A 22080-nucleotide genomic window follows, 5' to 3' on the forward strand; every position below is an offset into this window, starting at 1 on the left:
CACGTGGCGAAAGAGGCCACGGTTCCGAATTAAAGCGCCCGCGGCGATTCGCGTTCCCGATGGGACGCCTGATAGTGCCCCGCGCTCCCAGAATCGGCGCTGGGCGACGATTTGCGTTCCCCAGAAAGAATCGTCCGGCGCCCGACCACCTGACGCCGACGTGACACCTGACGCCGACGTGACACCTGATGCCGACTGGACGCCTGACGCCAGCGGATCGCAAGGCATTCATGGGACGCCTGATATCGCATCAACCCGCGGTACGGTCGGAATCGGGCACACGGTGATTCCACTCCTTGTCGCCCAGCGTCGCTGTCCAAGCAATGGCATCGGCCAGCTCACCGTCCGACTCAGGAGTGGAGGGGGGCAACTGTTGGGGAATACCGACCGACCCACCATCCGACCGACCCACCGACCGACTGCCGGAGGGTCCGACCGACCGACTGCCGGAAGGACCGACCGACCGACTGCCGGAGGGACCGTCCGACCAACTGACTGCCGGAGAGACCGACCGACCGACCGATCGATTAACGGCCCCTTTCCGTCAGTGGATGTGTCGATCGGGTTTCCACTCTCCGGGCCGACTGAACCAAGGAGTCTGAGGGCCGACTCTCGCAACATGACTCGCTGACCGTCAAAGGGGTCCGAATCTCCACCCGACGCCACACAGATGGCCACCGACTTAGGGTCGGTCGACTCCTCCGATCGTCGTACAGCCGCCAGAGCTTGTCAGTCCTGACAGCAACATGCGGCACTGCCACCTAAGGGCATTATCCCACCTAGGGCATTGTCAATCCTAGTGATTTGACAGCCCCACGGCGATATGACACTTTTACGGCGACTCTGACAGTCTACAGTGAGTTGATAATTCCTCAATTGTCCGCGCCATTAATGACGGCGCCATATCACGCTCCACTATATAAATCGGGGAAGGCAACAGTGCCAGAGGGACCTCCACTTCGACTTCGAAACCACAGGCTTGCTCCCTCTCTCTCTCTCGATTGAGCTCTCTGTCTTCATTTCACTGTTGCCCAGTCACCTCTCTGACTTGACCGTCGGAGGGTCCCCGCCGGAGCTGTCTCCGGTCAGTGTGGACTTCTCTTTTTACAGGCGCTCGTTTCCCGGTGATCAGACGACGAGGGGATCGGCGCAACACCACCATTATTTTTCCTGCCGGCAGACAAAGCATTTTAAACTCCTATGCAGATGGTTTACTTTGGGAGCATTTCTTCTTTTGGAACGCAGCGCTGGGAGTTTGCTCTGCTTGATCTGTTTCTCAGTAGATATTTTTGTGCTTTGCCTGGATCTTGGTTTCTTTTTTCCTGACCCTGATGCAAAGGGCTGCAATCCCTGATGGGGTTGGGCTTAGATGTATTTTGGGCTTTCTTTTTATCTTTCTTTGTTCCCTGAAACCCTTGTATTACCAAAAAAAAAAAAAAAAAAAGCCACAAAACCGAGATGGTAGAAATATATCGTTATCATTTAGGATGCGCATCATTTAATAAGCTAGCAAAAGCAGCACAAAATTGGGCCCACGGACTTGTCCCATGTGAGCTGGCTGTTTACATTTGACCCCACATACACCTCTCGCACAATGTATGGTCACCGTTGTAACAGAATGGTTTATCCTTAAGGATAAAAAGTTCTCGATGAGAGGTCTATGGTGAGCCAGCCCATCTACAAAGATGACGTGCGACAAGAACTGAAGTAGAATTCATGACCAGGCCTGGAGATAGACCCACCAATCAATATCTACCAATACATTTGGATGGAAGGTGGCCTAGATTCACGCCTTACACGTCTCTATCACAATTTTGGAATCATACACGTGCAAAATTTTTGGTTTAAATTTGAAGTGATGGACAAATGCACTTGCAGAATCACTTATTATTGTTTTTATCTCTTCATTTTTTTTTCTTTAATATCCTGACAATATCGCCTCGTCGCCCGATCGTCGGGAAGCGTGCACCTGCAAAAGGAAGTCCGCACTGACCGGAGGCGGCTCCGGCGGGGACCCTCCGACGGTCAAGTCAGAGAGGTGACTGGGCAACAGTGAAATATAGACGGAGAGCTCGAGAGAGAGAGAGAGAGAGGGAGGAGCGAGCCTGCGTTTTTGGGAGAGACGGAGCGGATCCATCCCTTGCACTGTTGCCTTCCCCGGTATATATAGTGGAGCTAGGTATGGCGCCGTCATTAATGGTGCGGACAAGTGAGGAACTGTCAACTCACTGTAGGCTGTCAGAGCCGCCGTGAAAACGTCGTGTCGCCGTGTGGCCGTCTAATCACCAGGGTTGACCCGGCTCTCGACGGGACAATGCCCCTAGGTAACTGCGCCGCATGTCCGTGTCAGAGCTGACGACGTCTGGCGGCTGTACGGTGGTTGGAGGAGCCGACCGACCTAAAGTCGGTAGCCAGCCGAGTGGTGTCGGGCCCCTCCATCGGTCGGCGAGCTTCATGTAAGTCGGCCATATAACCTCGGGGTTCAGTCGGTCGGGATGGATACGCCCGACATACCCCCAGTCGGCGATGGGCCGTTGGACGGCCGGTGGTTAGCCGCCGATGGCATCCGTCAGTCGGTTGCCCCGACCGACGATCGGTCGGTCTGTCGGCCAGTCGGAGTCGTCCAACAGAGGCGGTCAGGCCGTCAGCCGATCGGGCGGTCGGGCCCTCCGGCAGTCGGTCGGGCCCTCCGGTCGGTCGGGCCCTCCGGCAGTCGGTCGGCGGGTATCCCCCAACAGTTGCCCCCCTCCACTCCTAAGTCGGGTGGTGACCTCCCGGACCCTGACCCACATTTGCAACATTTCGCTGGGGAAACTCTGTCCGAGCGATTTTTCAGTCGTCGCGGGCAGAGTTCTTCTTCGCTTGCGGAGGGTCCATCCGGTTCGTGGTCCCTCCTTCTCCTTCTTCCTTCCTTTCTTCTCTTTCTTTTCTTTCGGCCCCTGCATAATGACCAGGAAACCGACTCAGGGAGCTCGGTCGGGGAACCCGACCGACGACTCCCGATCGGCTCCGGAAGATGAGGCCTCCTCGCTTTCGGGGCCGAATGTCGATCAGCTTCGGGAGCACTATCGCATCCCGGAGCAGTTTCGGCTCTCCGCTCCAGGGGCCGGTGGTCGGGTCAACAACCCTCCGTCTGGCGATCTGGCGCTATACGTTGAAGACCTTCGCGCGGGTCTTCGACTTCCGATTCCGGAGTTCGTCCGGAATCTACTTGATTACTACGGACTCTGTCCGGTGCAACTGGCGCCGAACTCTGTTCGGTTAATCATTTCTTTCGCGCTGTTGTGTCAGCTCTTGCCGACCAACCCCCGCGTTTCACTCTTCCGGGCCTTTTTTGTGCTCCGACCCCACCCTAAAGCCCGAGGGTGGTGGCTCTTCAACCCCCGGAAGGGTCTTGCTTTCATAACTGGTCTTCCATCGTCCATTCACGGATGGAAGAACCAGTTTTTCTTTGTTTCCTCCTCTTCTTCCTGGGGCTTTCCTTCTCGTTGGGGTATACCCCGAACAGAGGCCAACGACAACAGTCGGGTGGATGCGGACGACCGGGAGGACTTCCACCGACTGAAGGACATGTCGGTACCGAAGCAGAGGGAGCTTGTTACCGAACAAGCTCTCTATGACGCCGGCTTAAGTCTGGTCCCCCGAATAGGTATCGCCCGATCCTCCGGCTTTTCTTTTTGTTCATCTTTTGGTCGGCTTTTGGTCCAGCCTTTAACTCTCTTGTCGGTATTGCAGGGACACCACCGAGGATGAGGCCGACGGATGCCGAGATTCGGCAGTTCGCCAAGAGGAAGAGGCCAGCATCGGGGGCCGGCCCTTCGCGTCCTGCAAAGAAGCCAACCCCAGCCCCGCCGATCGTCGAGTCGTCGGCAACCGACCAGTCGGAGCCGGTCATAGCTCTTGCGGCTCCGACGGTCCAAGTCGAGGAAAGGCCGACTGAGGAGGCGGCCGAGGGAGTATCGGTGTCTTCGCCTATGCGGGCGGAGCCGGATGACGTTCGGGAAACCGAACATCGTCCGGCGGCGTCCGTTGGTGCAACGGGAGGCGCCGGGTCAAACTCCAGCGTCCCGTCGCTGCCAGTCCCGTCGGTCGGGGCAACTGATCGGGGGAAAGCCCCGATGGAGCCCGCGGAGGAAGATAGGTCGGAGAGCCGCTCAATGCCTCCCGGCGCATACTACCCCGAGGGTGCGTCGGCGTTGGCCGACCACAACCTCGCGAGGAGGTTGTGCCAAGGGATCCTCCTTCCAGCCGACGTAGAGTCGCTGCGGTCCCGGCAGGTGGTCGAGATGCTGTCGCGGTTCTACCCGACGATGGTTGAGGTAAGCTTCACATCACTTTTTCCTTTAACTTAGAAATTTTCCGGGTGATGCGATTCTGACGAGGCTTTTTGGTCGGCAGCTGATCTTCACAATGTCCGAATTGGAGGCCGGGTACCGAAGGTTCGGCAACGTTCGGGCGGCCTTCAAGGAGAAGTCGGCGGCGGCCGAAGCCGAGAGGGCAATGTTGGCCGACCAACTCCAGCAGTCGGCCGACCGGGAGGCCAAGTTAGTCGACGAGGTCTCCCGACTTGGGTCCGAACTCCGGTCGGCCAAGAAAGAGGCCAAGCACAAAGGTCGGGCCGTGCGTCGTCTTCGACGCGAACGGGATGGCGCAACTGCCGAACTCCAAGGGGAATGCGAGCAACTTCGGGTCAGCTTGGGGAAACTCGCGGAAGCCGAAGAGGAGCTGTCCATCGCCCAGATCGACGCCGAAATGGCGAGGGTCGAGGCGGAGTCGGCGAGGCAGGAGCTCGCCCGTGCTGAGGACGAGGCAAGGTCGGCGAGGGAGTCGGCCGATCGGGTGGTGGAGGACTTCCGGTCCTCCGACCAATACCGGGAGGAGATGCTCGAATCGGGCTTCGCCTCATACCAGGTCGGGTTCGAGGACGGTCGGGACGCCGTCCACGCCTTGTACCGGAGTTGGACGTCAGCCGCGTCGTCCCGTCGCTAGCCGAGGAGGAAGGAGTCGAAGGAGAAGGAACGGAGGAAATGGCCGACCAGCCGTCGGGAGGCGTCATTATGGAGGAGGCCGTCCCGGAGCAGGTGCCGACCGAAGTCCTTCTGCCGACCGAAGCCCATCCTTCGGCGACCGACCCAGCGCCGCTTATGGCCGAGACGTCGATCATCCCCGATCCTCCGTCGGTCGAAGAGATCGACTAGGACGGATGATCGGCCCTACCGACTATCTTTGCTTCATGTTTTCTGAAAATATATGTAATCGGGCCTCGACCCGACTTTGTAATTTCTTTTCACCAATGAATGAAACTTCTTTCTTTCTCTTCTTGTTTGTAATGTCGACCATTGCTGCGATGTGGAACCCTAGTCACTAACTTAAGCAAGTCGCCAACTTACGTAAGTCGATAGGACTTCGACAATTTGTGCAGTCCCGAAGGTAGGAGGCATCCCGATTTTAGGTCGGCTTCGGGTAGTCGAAGTTGTCAGTCGGGTCCATTTGTTGAGTCGGGAGCCGATCGAACCTGGTAAAGGTTAGGGAGTCGGACTTCCGTAGATGCGTTTAGTCGGTCATTTGCGTCGCAATGTCGGGGAACGATAGTAAGTCGGGTCCCACTCTCCTGCGTCGGGTCCTGTATCCTCCGACAGACGGTAGCAAGCCGAATGTCGTTCAGCCGGCCGAAAGTCGGTCGGCAAGTAGTGGGTGCGACTAAGGTCGCATCGTGTGATAGACGGTGGTAAGCCGAATATCCCTCGACCGGCCGTAGCCTGGTCGGAAGTCGCGATAATAGTCGCGTGGGCTTTTAGCCTCTCATCGGTCGGGGCCCGATCGGCCTGTCGGTCGATGGATTCTGCCCGAAAATTCGACCGTAGAAGGAGTATGAACTCCCGTCGCAACAGCTGCATCGGCCTTTGGGCGGATGTGTTGCCGAAAGTCGAAGGAGCGTAACTCCTGTTCATAAAAGTCCGTCGGCCATTGTGAAGGTCCGACGAGTCGTCGAAGGAGTGTCGACACCTGTCATTTGTAGGTGCATCGGTCCGTGTAAGGGCCCGGTGTATCGTCGGCGCCAGGTCTACGTCGACACGTCGGGGCTGAGCGTCGATTGCTAGTCGAAGAGTTAGAACTCCGATTTTTCAAACTGAACTTGTATTCCGACAATGGAGTTACAAAATTCACTGATAATACAGCTTCAAATTGTCGGCGTTCCAAGTTCGGGGAATGGGTTTCCCCTCAAGGGTCTCCAGCCGATAGGCTCTCGGCCCGAAGGTGTCTGCAACCTTGTAGGGTCCTTCCCAGTTGGGAGCCAGCTTCCCTTGGTCCAAGGGCTTCGACACTTCTGCCTTCCTCAAGACTAGGTCGCCAGGCCTGAAGAGCTTCGGTCTGACCTTGGCGTTGTAGTACCGAGCGACCCTCTGTCGGTACGAGGCCATTCGAATTCGAGCCTCGTCTCGCAGCTCGGGGAGGAGGTCTAGGTCGGCCCTCCGACTCTCGGAGTTGTCCGGCTCTTGGTACTGCTCGACCCTTGAAGAGGGTAGGCCGATCTCGAGCGGGATCATCGCCTCCGTCCCGTAGGCCAAGCTGAACGGCGACTCCCCGATCGGGATGCGGGGGGTCGTTCGGTAAGCCCACAGAACGGAGCCCAGCTCGTCGACCCAGAGACCTTTGGCTTCGTTCAGTCGGGTTTGAGTCCATGGAGCAAGGTTCGGTTGGTCACCTCAACCTCACCGTTGGACTGTGGGTGCCCGACTGAAGTTAGTCGGTGGCGGATGTGGAACCTGGCTCAGAAGTCTCTGAAGTCTTGGTTGTCGAATTGCCGTCCGTTATCGGTGATGATGGTGTGTGGCAATCCGAACCTGAAGATGACGAATTTTGGATGAAGTCCTCCATCTTCCGCTCGGTGATCTGCGCCAAGGGTTCGGCTTCGACCCACTTCGTGAAGTAGTCGATGGCGACAACGATGAACTTCCTCTGACCCGACGTCGGTGGGAATGGGCCGAGAATATCGACTCCCCACTGAGCGAAGGGCCACGGAGCGACAATGGGAGCGATTTGGCTGGCCGGTTGGTGCTGAATATTGGCATATTTTGGCATGGCTCGCACCTTCGGACCAACTCTGCCGCATCCTTCTTCATGGTCGGCCAGTAGTAGCCTTGTCGCAAGACCTTGAAGGCTAAGGACTTGCCCCCCAAGTGATTCCCACAAATTCCTTCGTGAACCTCTCGGAGAGCGTAGTCGGCGTCGGTTGGCCCCAAGCACCTGAGCAGAGGGAGGGAGAACGACCTTTTGTAGAGTCGGCCGTCCATGATCACATATTGTGACGCTGACCATCGGAGTCGCTTGGCCTCCGCGGGATCTTCAGGACTGGTCCCGTTGGTCAGGTACTGGACGATCGGGTCCATCCAACTTGGTTCGGACGTTAGCTGCTGCACCTCTTCGACCCGATCGATGCTCGGCTGCTGGAGATTTTTGACGAACGTCCGACCCAAAGAGTCATAGGCCGATGTTGCCAATCTGGAGAGAGCATCGGCGCGGGCATTCTCCGTCCTGGGGATGTGGGAGATCTCGAAATACTCGAGGCGTGCCACGAGGTCCTTCACCTTCTGAAGATACTTGACCATGGTCGGATCTCGCGCCTCGAAGTCGCCCTTGACCTGCCCCACGATCAGCTGAGAGTCGGAGAATGCCCGGAGGCTGTCGATGCGCAGCTCCTTCGCCATCCTCAAGCCCGCGAGGAGTGCCTCGTATTCGGCTTGATTGTTGGAGGCCTTGAAGTCAACCGGAGGGCGTATTCGGTGACTACCCCATCCGAATTCGTGAGCAGGAGCCCGGCCCCGCTTCCCTGAGCGTTGGAGGCTCCGTCGATGTGGAGTACCTAGGTGGAGATCGGGTCTGGCTCAGAGACCGAATCTCGTCCCGGGCCTTCAGCTCCCGACCCTCGGTCGGTCGTCGGGCATTCGGCGATGAAGTCGGCCAAGACCTGGGCCTTCAAGGCAGGCCTTGGCCGGTACTGAATGTCGAACTCGCTAAGCTTCATCGCCCACTTAGCGAGTCGTCCGGATGTGTCGGGTCGGCGCAGTATGGCCCTCAGGGGCTGGTTGGTGAGTACCACGATGGCGTGGGCCTGGAAGTATGGTCGAAGTCGTTGCGCGGAGACGGTCAGGGCGAAAATCATCTTTTCAGTCTCCGAGTATCTGGCTTCGGCACCGTGGAGTACTTTGCTGGTGTAGTAGATGGGCTGATGAGTTCGGCACTCGTTTTCCCGAACAAGTACCGAACTGATCGCCTCGGAAGATGTGGCCAAGTAGAGATACAAGGTCTCCCCGACTTGCGGCTTTACGAGCAGCGGCGGGGAAGTCAAGTACCTTTTCAGGTCTTCGAAGGCCTGTTCGCACTCATCCGACCAAGAAAAGCCGTTCGCTTGACGCAAAGTCTTGAAGAACGGGAGGCACCTTTCAGCCGACCGGGAAATGAATCGGCTAAGAGCGACGATTCTTCCGTTCAGCTGTTGGACCTCCTTCTTGGTGTTCGGATGACGCATGTCGAGGATCGCCTTTATCTTCTCAGGGTTGGCCTCGATCCCTCTCTAAGAAACGAGGAATCCGAGGAACTTCCCTGAGGTCACCCCGAAAGCACATTTGGTCGGGTTGAGCTTCATTCGGTGTCGTCGAAGGGTGCAGAAGGTCTCCTCGAGATCCTGAACATGGTCCGGGATCTGCGTGCTCTTTACCAGCATGTCGTCCACGTACACTTCCATGTTACGTCCGATCTGGTCTTTAAAGACCTTATTGACGAGTCGCTGGTAGGTGGCGCCGGCGTTCTTCAATCCAAAGGGCATCACCCGATAACAGTAGAGGCCCTTGGGAGTTACGAATGCGGTGTGCTCCTCGTCTTCAGGCGCCATCCGGATCTGGTTGTACCCGGTGAAGGCGTCCATGAAGCTGAGCAGTCGAAATCCGGACGTCGCATCCACCAGTTGGTCGATCTTCGAAAGTGGAAAGCTGTCTTTTGGGCAGGCTCTGTTGAGGTCGGTATAGTCGATACAGATCCTCCACTTCCCGTTGGCTTTCTTGACCATGACAACGTTGGCGAGCCAATCGGGATATGTGGATTCTCGGATGAAGCCTGCTTCGAGTAGCTTGTCCACTTCTTCGTCGATGGCCCTCTGCCTCTCTGGGGCGAAGGACCTTTTCCTCTGTCTCACCGGCTTCATCGTCGGGTCGATGTTGAGTCGATGAGTTATTGTTTCTGGAGGGATGCCCGACATATCTGCTGCCGACCAAGCGAATATGTCGGCATTGGCCGTCAGCAGCTCCGCCAGTCGGTGACGTTCGGTGTCGGGCAATTGAGACCCGACCCAAACTTTTCTGTCGGGATTTTCTCCAATCGGGGTTGCCTCGAGCCGCTCGGCGGGCGAACCCCGTTCTTCCTCCTCCCTTTGGTCCAGTTTGTCGATTGTCAGAGGATCCTTCGTCCCGTCGCTTTGGGCGGAGATTTGGAAGCATCGGCGAGCGAGCTGCTGATCTCCGCGCATCTCCCCGACTCTGTTCTTGGTCGGAAATCGAATAAGGAGATGGTACGTCGAGACGATCGTCTTGAGGGCGTTCAATCCGGGTCGTCCGAGTATGGCGTTGTAGGCCGAAGGAACTTGGGCGACCGCGAAAGTGAGGAAGACCGTGCTTTGCCATGGTTCGGTACCGACCGTCACGGGCAGAGTGATTTCTCCTTCTGTCGTGACGGCATCTCCGGCAAAGCCGATCAATGGCATGGAGACCCTCTTGAGTCGGTCAGTTGACAGTCGCATTCGGGAGAAGGTCGAGTAAAACAAAACATTTGTCGAACTTCCATTATCAACAAAAATTCATTTTACATCATAATTGGCTATTGTCGCCGACACGACAACAGCGTCGTCATGGGGAGTCTGGATGTCCCGAACGTCGTCTTCTGTGAAGGTGATTACGTCGTCCGGGCGCGGCTTTTTCGTCGGCTCCCCTCCTGTAGACGTCCCCGGTCCCAGCCGCTTGGAGATCATGTTGATGACTCCGGCCGTCGGCTGGTTAGTCGGCGCCTCTTCAGTCGGCTGGGGGCGTCGATCGGCAATCGGTTGGGTCGGCGGACCCTTCCGGAATTTGTCGAGATACCCCCGACGGATGAGATTTTCGATCTCATCCTTCAACTGGATGCACCGCTCGGTGTCGTGGCCGTGGCTCCGATGGAACCGGCAGTACTTCCGATGGTCGAGGCCCTTTGCCCTCAAAGGCGGAGGCCGTCGTAGGTATTCTTCTCCCTCAATCTCCATCAGGATCTGCGCACGGGGAGCGGAGAGAGGAGTGTAGGAGTCATACCTGGGACACACCGGCCTCGGAGTCTGCTGCTGAGGTGGCTTTTGGATCCGTCGGGGTGGAGAAAGCCGACTATCGGTCGGGGGCCGGCTTGGTTCGGCGGGCTCCCGATCTTTTCTCCGCTTCTCCTTCGGGCCTCTGGGCTCGGCCAAGCGTCGGTCGGACGCCCCTTCGTCCGCGCGCATGTACTTGTATGCGCGCTCCAGTAGCTCGGCATATGTTCGGGGGAGGGTCTTGTCCAGAGAATAAGTGAATCGGGACGCTCTCAGGCCCCGCTTCATGGCTGAGACAGCCATGTCTTCGTTGAGGTCCCGGACCTCGAGCGTGGCCGCGTTGAATCGTGCCACGAAGTGTCGGAGCGTCTCGTTTTCTCTCTGCTTGAGAGAGAAAAGGCTGTCCGACGTTCGCGGCGGCTTTCGGCTGGTGCTGAAATGGGCCACGAACGAGTGCTCGAGCTGCCCGAAGGAATGGCTACTTCCCGATCGGAGATCGGAGTACCAGGCCCTGGCAGCCTTGCGGAGTGTGGCGGGGAAGCCGATGCAAAAAAGAGCGTCGGTTGCCCCTTGAATCGTCATGAGAGCTTTATAGCTCTCGAGGTGGTCGACCGGGTCGGTGGAGCCGTCGTATGGCTCCATGTGCGGCATCTTGAACCGACTGGGAGTCGGTTCGTCGAGGAGCAGTCGGGAGAGAGGTTGGGCGGTCTGGAAGTCGACGTCGTTCGAAGATTTCTGACCGTCCGTCTGCAGTTGGGCGAGTCGGCGGTCGATTTCCTCGAACCGTCGCTCGTAGTCGTCCGCTCGTCGATGCTGGGAGACCCCAGGGGTGGAGCCTCCGGAAGATTCTGACAGAGAGGCCGACGGTGTGAGCGGCCGCTTCTCCTTCCTTGCCCGTTCCAACGGGGAAGGGGAGGGCCGCTGGGACCGTCGGTCGTCGCGCCGTGGTCGTCCCTCCTCCTCTCTGTGGGAGCGCCGCTGGGAGCGCTCGCACGGAGGCGACAGGGATCGGCGCGGTCGGCGGCGGCTGCTCCTGGAAGGCATAGGTCGGGCAGCCGGCTGCTGCTGGAGGCTTTTGACTGCGTCGGTCAGTACGGTCATCTGCCGTACGATGGCCGCAATATGGGCCTCCGTGGTCACTGCAGGGCGCGGAGAGCTAGGCTCCGCCGCCGGTGGTGGCGGGGAGGCCTCTTCCCGGCGGGAAGAGCGCCTGGCCGACCCAGTGACTCTCGATCGTTGAGCTCTTGTTTTTGTCATGCTGTCCCCTACCTGGCGCGCCAATCTGTTGCGGCCAATCGCCTCGTCGCCCGATCGTCGGGCAGCGTGCACCTGCAAAAGGAAGTCCGCACTGACCGGAGGCGGCTCCGGCGGGGACCCTCCGACGGTCAAGTCAGAGAGGTGACTGGGCAACAGTGAAATATAGACGGAGAGCTCGAGAGAGAGAGAGAGAGGGAGGAGCGAGCCTGCGTTTTTGGGAGAGACAGAGCGGATCCACCCCTTGCACTGTTGCCTTCCCCGGTATATATAGTGGAGCTAGGTATGGCGCCGTCATTAATGGTGCGGACAAGTGAGGAACTGTCAACTCACTGTAGGCTGTCAGAGCCACCGTGAAAACGTCGTGTCGCCGTGTGGCCGTCTAATCACCAGGGTTGACCCGGCTCTCGACGGGACAATGCCCCTAGGTAACTGCGCCGCATGTCCGTGTCAGAGCTGACGACGTCTGGCGGCTGTACGGTGGTTGGAGGAGCCGACCGACCTAAAGTCGGTAGCCAGCCGAGTGGTGTCGGGCCCCTCCATCGGTCGGCGAGCTTCATGTAAGTCGGCCATATAACCTCGGGGTTCAGTCGGTCGGGATGGATACGCCCGACATACCCCCAGTCGGCGATGGGCCGTTGGACGGCCGGTGGTTAGCCGCCGATGGCATCCGTCAGTCGGTTGCCCCGACCGACGATCGGTCGGTCTGTCGGCCAGTCGGAGTCGTCCAACAGAGGCGGTCAGGCCATCAGCCGGTCGGGCGGTCGGGCCCTCCGGCAGTCGGTCGGGCCCTCCGGTCGGTCGGGCCCTCCGGCAATCGGTCGGCGGGTATCCCCCAACAGATTGATTATGTGATATCAATTAGCTTTTTGTGCTTATTATTTCCTTTTTGATGCTGGATCATTCTCCTTCTAGGTTTCTGTGCATAAGAAATTCATTCAGGCTTTGCTCCAAATTGCATACGAACTTAAATTGTGAGTCCATATAGAATTATTTTCTTATCCTAACTAATATGACTAAAATATCTTAACAAATGGCACCGAAGGTTTGGGCCATTTTGAGGCGATTTGACTGTTGGAACTTGCTTGTTTTACATCTTTCATATGGAACCAGACTGGGCCTAACTTTTGTGCTCTTGTGTAAAAGCCCAAGCGTTGATAACTGCCCCCTAATCGTTGCGCTAGAACTAATAGCCATTTTTCAGTCTAGTCCAATTGTTGCTAGGGTTTTTCTTGAAATAATGTGTTATTACAACTACTCTTAGCTTAAGTAATGAAAAACATGTAATAACAGCAAATTAACGTTCCTTACTTGGAAATTTTCTTATATAATGGTTTTACTTTCTGTATTAATATATAAAAAATTATCTATAAATAATAAAGAGATCAAATAAATTTTGTTAGTAGTATTGAGGGTGCCAACTATTATAACTGATAGAGCTATTATTTTGGATGTCAATGACCAGCATTTGGATCTCGCGTTTACCTCAATCTCAGCTAGGCCTTTTGCTGTCCTACTCAAAAAATACAGCAGCATTTTATTAGTACTATATAAAGGTTTTTTTATAATAGAAAAGTAGCAATCTAATGGCCATTATTTAACCAAATAAGTTAACCCTAAAATATCAGGTTTGGCACCTCTGCGGCATGTGTAATTCTGCTCTTATTTATGTTCCTTGTCATCCATTAATTTGAGAATAATGGGAAAAAATTCTTAAATTAATGATTAATTCTCACTTGGTTGTTTTACTTGAGAACAATTCGAATAATTAATAACAAGATCAAGGAATAAATAAGTTTGGAGCAAAAGGTACAATAAAAACGGATAGTAGTTTAAAACTATTATAATGCATGTTTTGGTGAACATTGTTCCTACAGCACACTTTTGGTGGGTTTAGTCGACCTCAGAAGAAGTCTCTTTAGGTAATGACCATACTCTGAACTGGTTCAATTCTTAGATTGCCCTGGTTCAGCCGATGGAAACTGCAATGGCCCGGAGAGGGACAGCCTTGGCCAAGGTGACCCCAAAGCTCTCCGTCATGTCCACGTCCCTCGGCCCCATCCCATCGGGCAGTTTCCACTCAAATTTTTGGAGCAACGAAGCCAGCATCAAATGCACCATCCGGAAAGCCAGCGGCAATCCTGGGCAAATCCGACACCCTGCGCCGAACGGAATCAGCTCCATGTCTCGGCCCCGGAAGTCCACCTCCCTCTCCAAGAACCTCTCGGGTCTGAACTCATTTGGTTCCGGCCACGCCTCCCCGTCCCGGCCAAAGGCCCACACGTTCACCAGGACACGCGTGCCCTCCGGCACGGTGTACCCATCCAACTCCACCGTTGATTCTGCCTTCCGGGGCAGTAGGAATGGCACCGGCGGGTGTAGTCGAAAGGTCTCCTTGACCACGGCTTGGAGGTAGGGGAGCCGGCCAATGTCCGACTCTTCCACCTCCTTCTCCCTGCCAATCACTCTCTCAACCTCGTCGCGGGCCTTCGCCATGCACCTTGGGTTTCTCAGCACCTCCGCCATCGCCCATTCCACCGTGCTCGAGCTAGTGTCGGTACCGGCAGCAAATAGGTCCTAGCACAAGAAAAGCTCTTCATATTGAAAGAAGTAAAAGTTTGACACAAATAAAGAATCAACTTAAACGTGGTTACCATGAACAAAGATTTCATGACTTGTCGGTCCATCTTGAAGTTATCTTGCTGCACTTGGCGATGGAGGAGTACCTCCAGGAAGTCCTTGCTTGCTTGTTGTTCTTCTTTGCTCTGCAGTCGTCGGTTGATTTGTTCGTCAAGGATATCTTGCAGTTTCTCGAAAAGAGCCGTCAAGCGGCGCCGCCTGCCTTGCAGGTCTATTGGGGCGAGCCGTGGGAAGAAATCCGAGAGGTTAGAGCCCCCGGCTTCCTTCATTATCTCCAGCACCACTTGCTTGAATTCTTGGGAGGACTCCGAGTGTAGATCGACGAGGTCAACAGAGAAAATAGTGCGAGACAGCAGATTGAGCGAAGTTGTGAACACCACTCGCCCGATATCCACGGGCAAACCCTTCAGGGAACGGTCGGATATATAAGATAGCAATTCTTGTACTTTTTGGCGCCGGAGGGACTGGTGGGCGTCCAGTGTTTGGGAATTGAAAAGCTCTGTGTTGCAGATCCTGCGGAGGCTCCGCCACTGCTTGGCTGGTGGCTGCCATGCGACGGAGACATCGGCATGGCCAAGGGCACGGACGGCATCTGGAATCGAGCGGCCGGAGAAGACCGCATCCTTCATCTGAAGCACTTCTCTAGCAACCTCGGGGGAGGACACGACTATGGTGGTTACTTGGCCAAGGCGGAGGGTCATAAGAGGACCATAGGTCTTTGCGAGCCGGGCCAAGGATTGATGGGGCTTGTTGCCGATCTGGAATAGGCTCCCCACAACGGGGAGCGGCCTGGGTCCGGGTGGGAGCAGGGTTTGGGAGTGGGATCTGTGTCCTGCTACTAGTGCGAGGAGGCAGAGGAAGGGGAAGGTCACCGAAATCCATAGCAGCAGCATACCGCAGAACTCCATCTACGGCAGCTCCTCCTCGATTCACTTGGTTTCGAAATAACCAATATTAGATGGGACTGTCCGCAGTAACACAATTTTAAGTGATGGAAAGGGTTCGACGGACGCTGCGTCTCCCGTTCAACGAACCAGGAAAAGAAACAAATGCATGTAAAGCGTCCGGTAGGGCCCGTGGACGTTGTATACGTTTCTTCCGCGGACAATGTTTCGTGTGCGTTCGCGAAAGGGATACGCCGCTTGGTGGAGAAACCGGAGATTTTCTTCTTCGACCGACGAACTCCCAATTGCAGTTTGAGAGAAGTTTGTGCGCGGGAGTCCCGTGGCACTGCTCCTCCTGTACATGGAGACAAATGTTTAAAATTTATCTCCCATAAATGAGTATTATGAGTTCATTTTTAAAAAATCTCATGCATCTAATTGGACGAAAAAATCATGCATATCATGAAGCATCTTTAGTCACTGTCCGGGCTCCAACGGACAGTCTTATATGCAAGCAGTGACGTCAGGCTGATCTCGTTGCTTTGATAACCATATAATAGATTTTCATATGCATGGACTTATATATTTGATATAAGATATAATAAAAATAATATGTAATATTTGATGAGAGGTGTTGAGGTAAATCCTCATCACTTATCCGACGAGTCTTCTTTCTCGTCTCTCGACCGACTAACTATACTTTGTCAAACCAAGCTATTATGGTTCAACCCGACTTCGATCAAAGGACCTCATCCCAATCAGCTTTCGACCAACTAGGATCGACGATATGTGGCCGACCAAAAGCAACAGACTCAGCTGAGTCGGTTCTTGATTGATCTAATTCGATACACAGTCTACGCATAACCTACGAGCCAATTGATGATATTCGACATATAACCGACTACCTATCTGGTGTCCTAACGATTTAATTGACGACTGGATAGCACCGTTCAATGGACTCATTCGGCCTATTACCGAGTCCAAAAGTACGAACGTCGGTCGGGCAGCTAAACATCAAGCGTATCTGTCACGCTATCTCATTGGGTCATATCAAATCCCGTCACCCAGAAGCAGTCAGATCCTGCGCTGCCAGCTACGCATCGTGATAAAAAATTACCAAGTCATTAATTATGCCCACAAAGTCATTAATTACACTTCATGTGCAATAAGGCACGTAGCTGCAGCCACCTGCGCACCGAACGAAAGGCACGCCCATCGTCAAAATCAATAGGACGGTCTGTACTATTTAGTACGGTCAAAAAAACTCGAAATGGATCTTCTTTCTCTCTTCCTGACCTTGATCTCTCTATAGATAGAGGAAAGAAAGGATCCTCCAGATATGCAATGCATGCTCCAATGCTGAGACTCTGCTCCTCTTTCTGTTGAGTAACATCTCTAACTTGAGCATCGGAGGATCCTTATCGGAGCAACCTTCGATGAAACTTTCTTTGCAGATCTCACACCCTCGACGGCCCGATGCTCAATTAAATTTCGGCTGCTTCGGGTCATCATCAATGCACATTATAAGTCCTTGTTCTTATCCTCGACCATCTCTTTTGTACCTCCTCTTCGATGGATAAACTTTCTTCTCCGATTTTCTGCCGCACAGTGATTATATGTAGTGACTCGGCTCTAGACCAATCATCTACCGGAGACAGGCCGCAGCAAGCAAAATTCAAGAAGAGCGGCTATCTAGTGGCTTCCAATATTCGGAATGTGAGAAGAGTAACTGCACCATCCAAAATATAGGGATGATAGAAAAAAAAAATAATTACCATGCATAGTAATAATGGCCTACGCTAAAACTAGCAATGGCAAATATCAAATATAAATAATAATACCTAGCTCAATAGTTAATAAAAACCACTTGTAAGTATCCGTGGAGGACTTCTCATCTGAACACCAAAATTCATGATTTTTTATCCTTTTTATTCTCAATTAAGGTAATTTTTTTATACATCCCATGTAATGCAGCTTCTTAGCTACAACCCTTCTCTGAATGGATAAAATCCTAGCAATGGAAGTCCTTAGAGGTTCGGAATAATACGATCCACTATTTACGTATCCTTTCTGATCTGAATTGGTGGCTTGCTCGTGTATTTGTCCAGCCAGTACCTTGGTTGGTCTCTTCTGTTTGAAAAAGGGATCAACAGTCATGTATGCTTTAAGTATATTTTCTAAGTAAGATATTTGACAATTCTTCTAGTCAAATTCTTAACAATCATTATTGATTTCGAATGTTTTTTGATTCATCTAATCCATTTTGATTGTATTATTATTTTTCGTGTAATATGTTGAAGGAGAGGATAGAAACAAAGCATGGGTCTAAACAGCCGATGAACTTAATGGCTCCGTTCATATGCTTAGCTTCTTAATATCCTCATATTTTCTGCAGCCATCATTCACTTCTCAACCAACTTGACTACACAATCATGCATCATGACAATAGGCAATGTGGCTTCAATTTTTTTTTCCTACTTATCAATCTCAGTTTTGCTCCTGCAATTTAACCCAAAAAAAAAATGTTTGAATTACTGTAAACTGATCGGGCCAAAAGCAGAGCAAGGCTGACTCACATTTTAGTGCATGATTAATGGTAGCGGTTTATGGTAATTAATTGGGACATTTTCAAAGAATGATGGAGATTATACTACAAAATATTTTTTTAATTAAAAAGAATAATAACACAAAAGAACATTAAAAAAAAATCTGAAATGGTACCTACCCGTTGGTGGAGGGTTTGATCAAATCAATCCGCCCGATGAGGGAGTGGAAGTCGAGGCTGATAGGCTTGTAACAAGCATTTTAAAATATTTAAATCCAACAAAGAAAAATTTCAGAAAACAAGGCTGATGCGGATTTTAGCATTAATGTATCGGTTCGTCTCAGTATCGGCCATTCACCGATACGGGCCGCGATATGCCCACCACTAACCATGCCGCACTCTGATTCAATATAGTGAGGCCCGTCTCCTAGACGGGTTCGGATTGTGTCTTTTTTTCCTGAACTACGTCCAATAAATTTTTGCACAAATTTCAAAGCATATATTGTGCAATCCAACGATTGATGTAGGAAAATAACAGGAATCATTCTTCCGTGTGAAAGATACAACCCGAACCCCTCCTAGGCAGGTTTATCTGGAGGATGGCTCATTCTATGAGAGCGTCTCGCTTCTCCGAATTCTCGCTCGACTCTCTTGAAAACAGAGATGGGCAATGGACTGGATGCCTATGATACGGCCCGATCCAACACAAGATGGGCCGTGTTAGGCACGGCTCATTAGCTACAGTGTCATGTCATGCCGTACCGTATCTGACATGGCCCATAAAAAGGGGGCCGAATTGGACTCGAATTTTCTGACCCACGATCCAGATCCGACATGGCCCATTAGGACCTAGATCGGGATGACTCGTGGACCAAACACAGCACGGCTTGCGTGCTAGTCCAGCCCCCTTGAAACGGGCCGTGCCATGGCACGGCCCATTTGGATTGTGGGTGCGAACGTGGGGTGCAAGCGCAACGATCGGAAAAGGCAGAGAGGGTTCGGGAGGGGACGGTCGTCCACGCCGCACTCGCCGCCGTCCGTACCACACCCACAGTCCACCTCTAGCTCCACGTGACCATCACCCTCCCTCTCCTTTTCTTGGGGCCCGATGTCTGTCCGCATCAAAGCCGCCCCTCTCCCTCTTGAAACCCCCTCCACCCTCCTCTCTCTCTCTTCACGAGGCATCTACCGCGGTCCCATCCCACCATCGTTCACCTCTAACTCTACATGACCACCACCATCCGTCCCCTCTCCTTGGACTCCGATGTTCATTTGCATCAAAGCTGCACTCTCCTCGACCCCCTTCGTCCTTCTCCGATCGCTGTGCCCGCACCTCACTTTTGTAATGAACTGAAACGGATCATGCTGGATCAGAAACGAACTGTGCCAGATATGACTCGTCACCCACCGGGTCTCAGATCGTATCGGACTGAGGCCTAATGCTAATCATAACATGCCTGATACGACCCATTTAATCTCAGCTCCGGTGGACTTAGGTCGGGCCATGCCTTCACTATTTGATAGAGAAATTCTTAATGCATCGCGGGCAGTGCAAAACGTACCTACCGTCTATGATGGTTGGCTCATGGAGCCGAGAGACGGCGTTGGAAATTTTTTTTTTTTTCTTCCGGCTTTGCATGTGAGCGTATCATCACAGGCGCGCTGTTCTGCACCGTCCACGGTGCACAAAGAATTTCTCCTACTTGAAATCCTCTCCTCCAGGTTCTGGAACTACGGCTTTCGCTCGCCGCTTCATGGGGCCTCAGCAACCCTTCACCTCTTTCTCCCTCCCTCCCTTTGAAGCCTTCTTTCAAGCACCTCCCTGCTATTCCCGCAGCTTGTTGCGTGGTCCCCTCGGAAATCCTCGGACCGGAGCGGAGCTTGGCTCAGGAGGATGTTGTGATTCTTGGCATCGAGATCCGCTCCGATGGTACCGCCGCGGCCGTTGTAAGTCTTTCAGCCATTGTGCTCTCTCATTAGTCATTTCTGGTCCGTCCGTTTTCTTTTTGATGCTTTCTTTCTAGCATTGCTTCACGGTTTAATCAGAGTATTTTTCTGATGGATTTCTTGCTTCTAATGCCTTTTCTTTTTCTTTTTGTCTCCAGGTTGGAGGCAAAAGGAAAATTCCGAGTAAGGCCGTGTCTTCCCAGTTAAGGGCTCGTCCCTTTGCTAGTAATTTCCAAAAGAAAATTCATGTATTGATGAAATTTTGGAGTTTAATAATCGGTTTTCTTCAAATTTGTTTGATCGATGACTTTGGTCAATGCTTGTCTGAATTTCTGAAGGTAAGGGCTAATCCCTTTGCTAGTTGTTGTGCGCACGTGTCAAGCAGGTCGTCGGAGTCGCACGCTCCGTCCACGAAGTATTGCCCGCTTTGGCTGGGTCCGGACCGGGAGCGTGCCCAGTGGTCCCCACCGGGGGTTGTCCCCCAGCGTCACGCAGACGGCCTCACGGTTTTGTCCTTGGTCCTATGGGCAAAAGGCGCCTCGTGAAGGAAGGTGTGCTCGTATCCCTCTTAAGCACATGCACACACCAGAGTTGCCCGATGTGGGACTATTAAGGGAGGTCCCCCCACGGCCTGCCCACAACAGATGCCCCCACTCTGGAGGGTGCAGGTGTTGAGCGACAGGGGGCGGGTTACCCCTACCTGGCGCGCCACTGTTGTGCGCATGTGTCAAGCAGGTCGTCGGAGTCGCACGCTCCGCCCCACAAAGTATTGCCCGCTTTGGCTGGGTCCGGACCGGGAGCGTGCCCAGTGGTCCCCACCGGGGGTTGTCCCCCAGCGTCACGCAGACGGCCTCACGGTTTTGTCCTTGGCCCTATGGGCAAAAGGCGCCTCGTGAGAGAAGGTGTGCTCGTATCCCTCTTAAGCACATGCACACACCAGAGTTGCCCGATGTGGGACTATTAAGGGAGGTCCCCCACGGCCTGCCCACAACACTAGTAATTTCTAAAAGATTCGTGTATTGACGAAATTGTTGGAGTTTAATGATCGGCTTTCTTTGAGATTTGTTTGATCGAGGATTTTGGCCGATGCTCGTCTAAATTTCTAAAAAAAAAAAACGACATATTTGCTGGTCGGTATGCCTCTGTCTGTCTTCTCTTTCATGTTTCCACGTCGCTGTTAGGAGGTATTTAGTAGCATGTAATGGATTACATATAATTTTATAATAAATAATCAAATTATATTGTTTGTTTTATTATTTTCATAGATAATGCTGCATTACATATAATGCAATATTATCTCAAAAATATGTAATCTGATTGTCTATTAGGAGGTGGCTATATAATTATATGTAATCTTACAATTCTCCAATCTTGCAATAAGATAATTTCAAGAACAAAATATTTTTATTAAAATAAATCAAAATAAATTATGGATAGTCCCAGTCGATAAAAAAAGAAAAAAATATATAATGGATAATGTCATGAAAAATAATTGGTCTCAAAATTAAGTTGTCTCTCTAGAAAATAGACAATCAATAAGAAAGGATGAGGGTACTTTGAAAAAATTAGCTTATATTTCATGTAATTTAAATTGTATATCAAATACTGCAATGTAGGATTCACTGTAATTTTACAACAATATTGCTGTACATACCAAACACTATAATATAGGATTTTATGTAATTTTATCAGATAATCATATTTCCTCTGCAACCACATTATCATAGCAATATTTTCTATATAATGCACTAAATACTATCTTATTGTGATTATTATTGCATGAAGATACCAAGTATTATGGTTACGTTCCAAATTTCTATTTTCTTTTTATTTTGATAGGTTTCTTAGTTAGGTGAGACCTCAAGTGGCTTGGACCTTGTAGCCGCTGGTAGGAAGAAATGAAAAGGATGATTCAAATAATTGGCATGAGGCTTCTAGCAAATGATTCAGGTTCTCTAAAGACGATGACCCTCCATGCCGGACTCTTTCTTGGGTACAACAACGCAGAAACTTGAGGGGATAATCTTCAAATTGATTAAAAATATTTGCCCTGTACTTGGAGAAAATGCGCCCTTCATTACAAAAGACAGTTAAATATTAAAGACCATCTCTCTCAATGCAGTTAATGTAATATCCTTCTTGGCATTTCCACCATGGTCATGCTCGGAGGTGAAAACCTGAAGTAACTTGAATAGTAGTTTTAGACAAAGGATCGAAAAGGATAGCAATAGCATTGAGCGAGTATGTAGCCTTTAATATGAAATGATGGTGAAAGGAATCAGAAAATTGATCCGATAGGTTAGGGCCTACGGCCTTGTGTTGAGAGATTCATTTTCTGAATGATAATTTTCTGCTGTCTTATTTATTATTTATTTTACTGCTGTATTGTGTTCTAAGATGCATGTCCTAACTTCACCTCGGGAGATAATGTGACGCTTGTCTTTACATAACTGGCCTTGGTTTATTTAGCAGATAAAGTTTCTTTA

At 52.1% G+C, this 22080-nt stretch overlaps 1 protein-coding gene across 1 annotated transcript; it reads right to left on the reverse strand.

The window, feature by feature from the left end:
- Nucleotides 1-13388: 13388 nt before the first annotated feature.
- LOC105044123 (geraniol 8-hydroxylase) lies at nt 13389-15436 on the reverse strand. Its single transcript, XM_010921916.4, has 2 exons — nt 14233-15436; nt 13389-14155 (listed from the first exon to the last, which is right to left on the reverse strand). The coding sequence occupies exons 1-2, from the start codon at nt 15124-15126 to the stop codon at nt 13547-13549; spliced, it is 1503 nt and encodes a 500-aa protein (XP_010920218.3). The 5' UTR covers nt 15127-15436; the 3' UTR covers nt 13389-13546.
- Nucleotides 15437-22080: the final 6644 nt, after the last annotated feature.

Source organism: Elaeis guineensis, chromosome 4 (genome assembly GCF_000442705.2).
Source record: "Elaeis guineensis isolate ETL-2024a chromosome 4, EG11, whole genome shotgun sequence".
NCBI lineage: Eukaryota > Viridiplantae > Streptophyta > Magnoliopsida > Arecales > Arecaceae > Elaeis > Elaeis guineensis.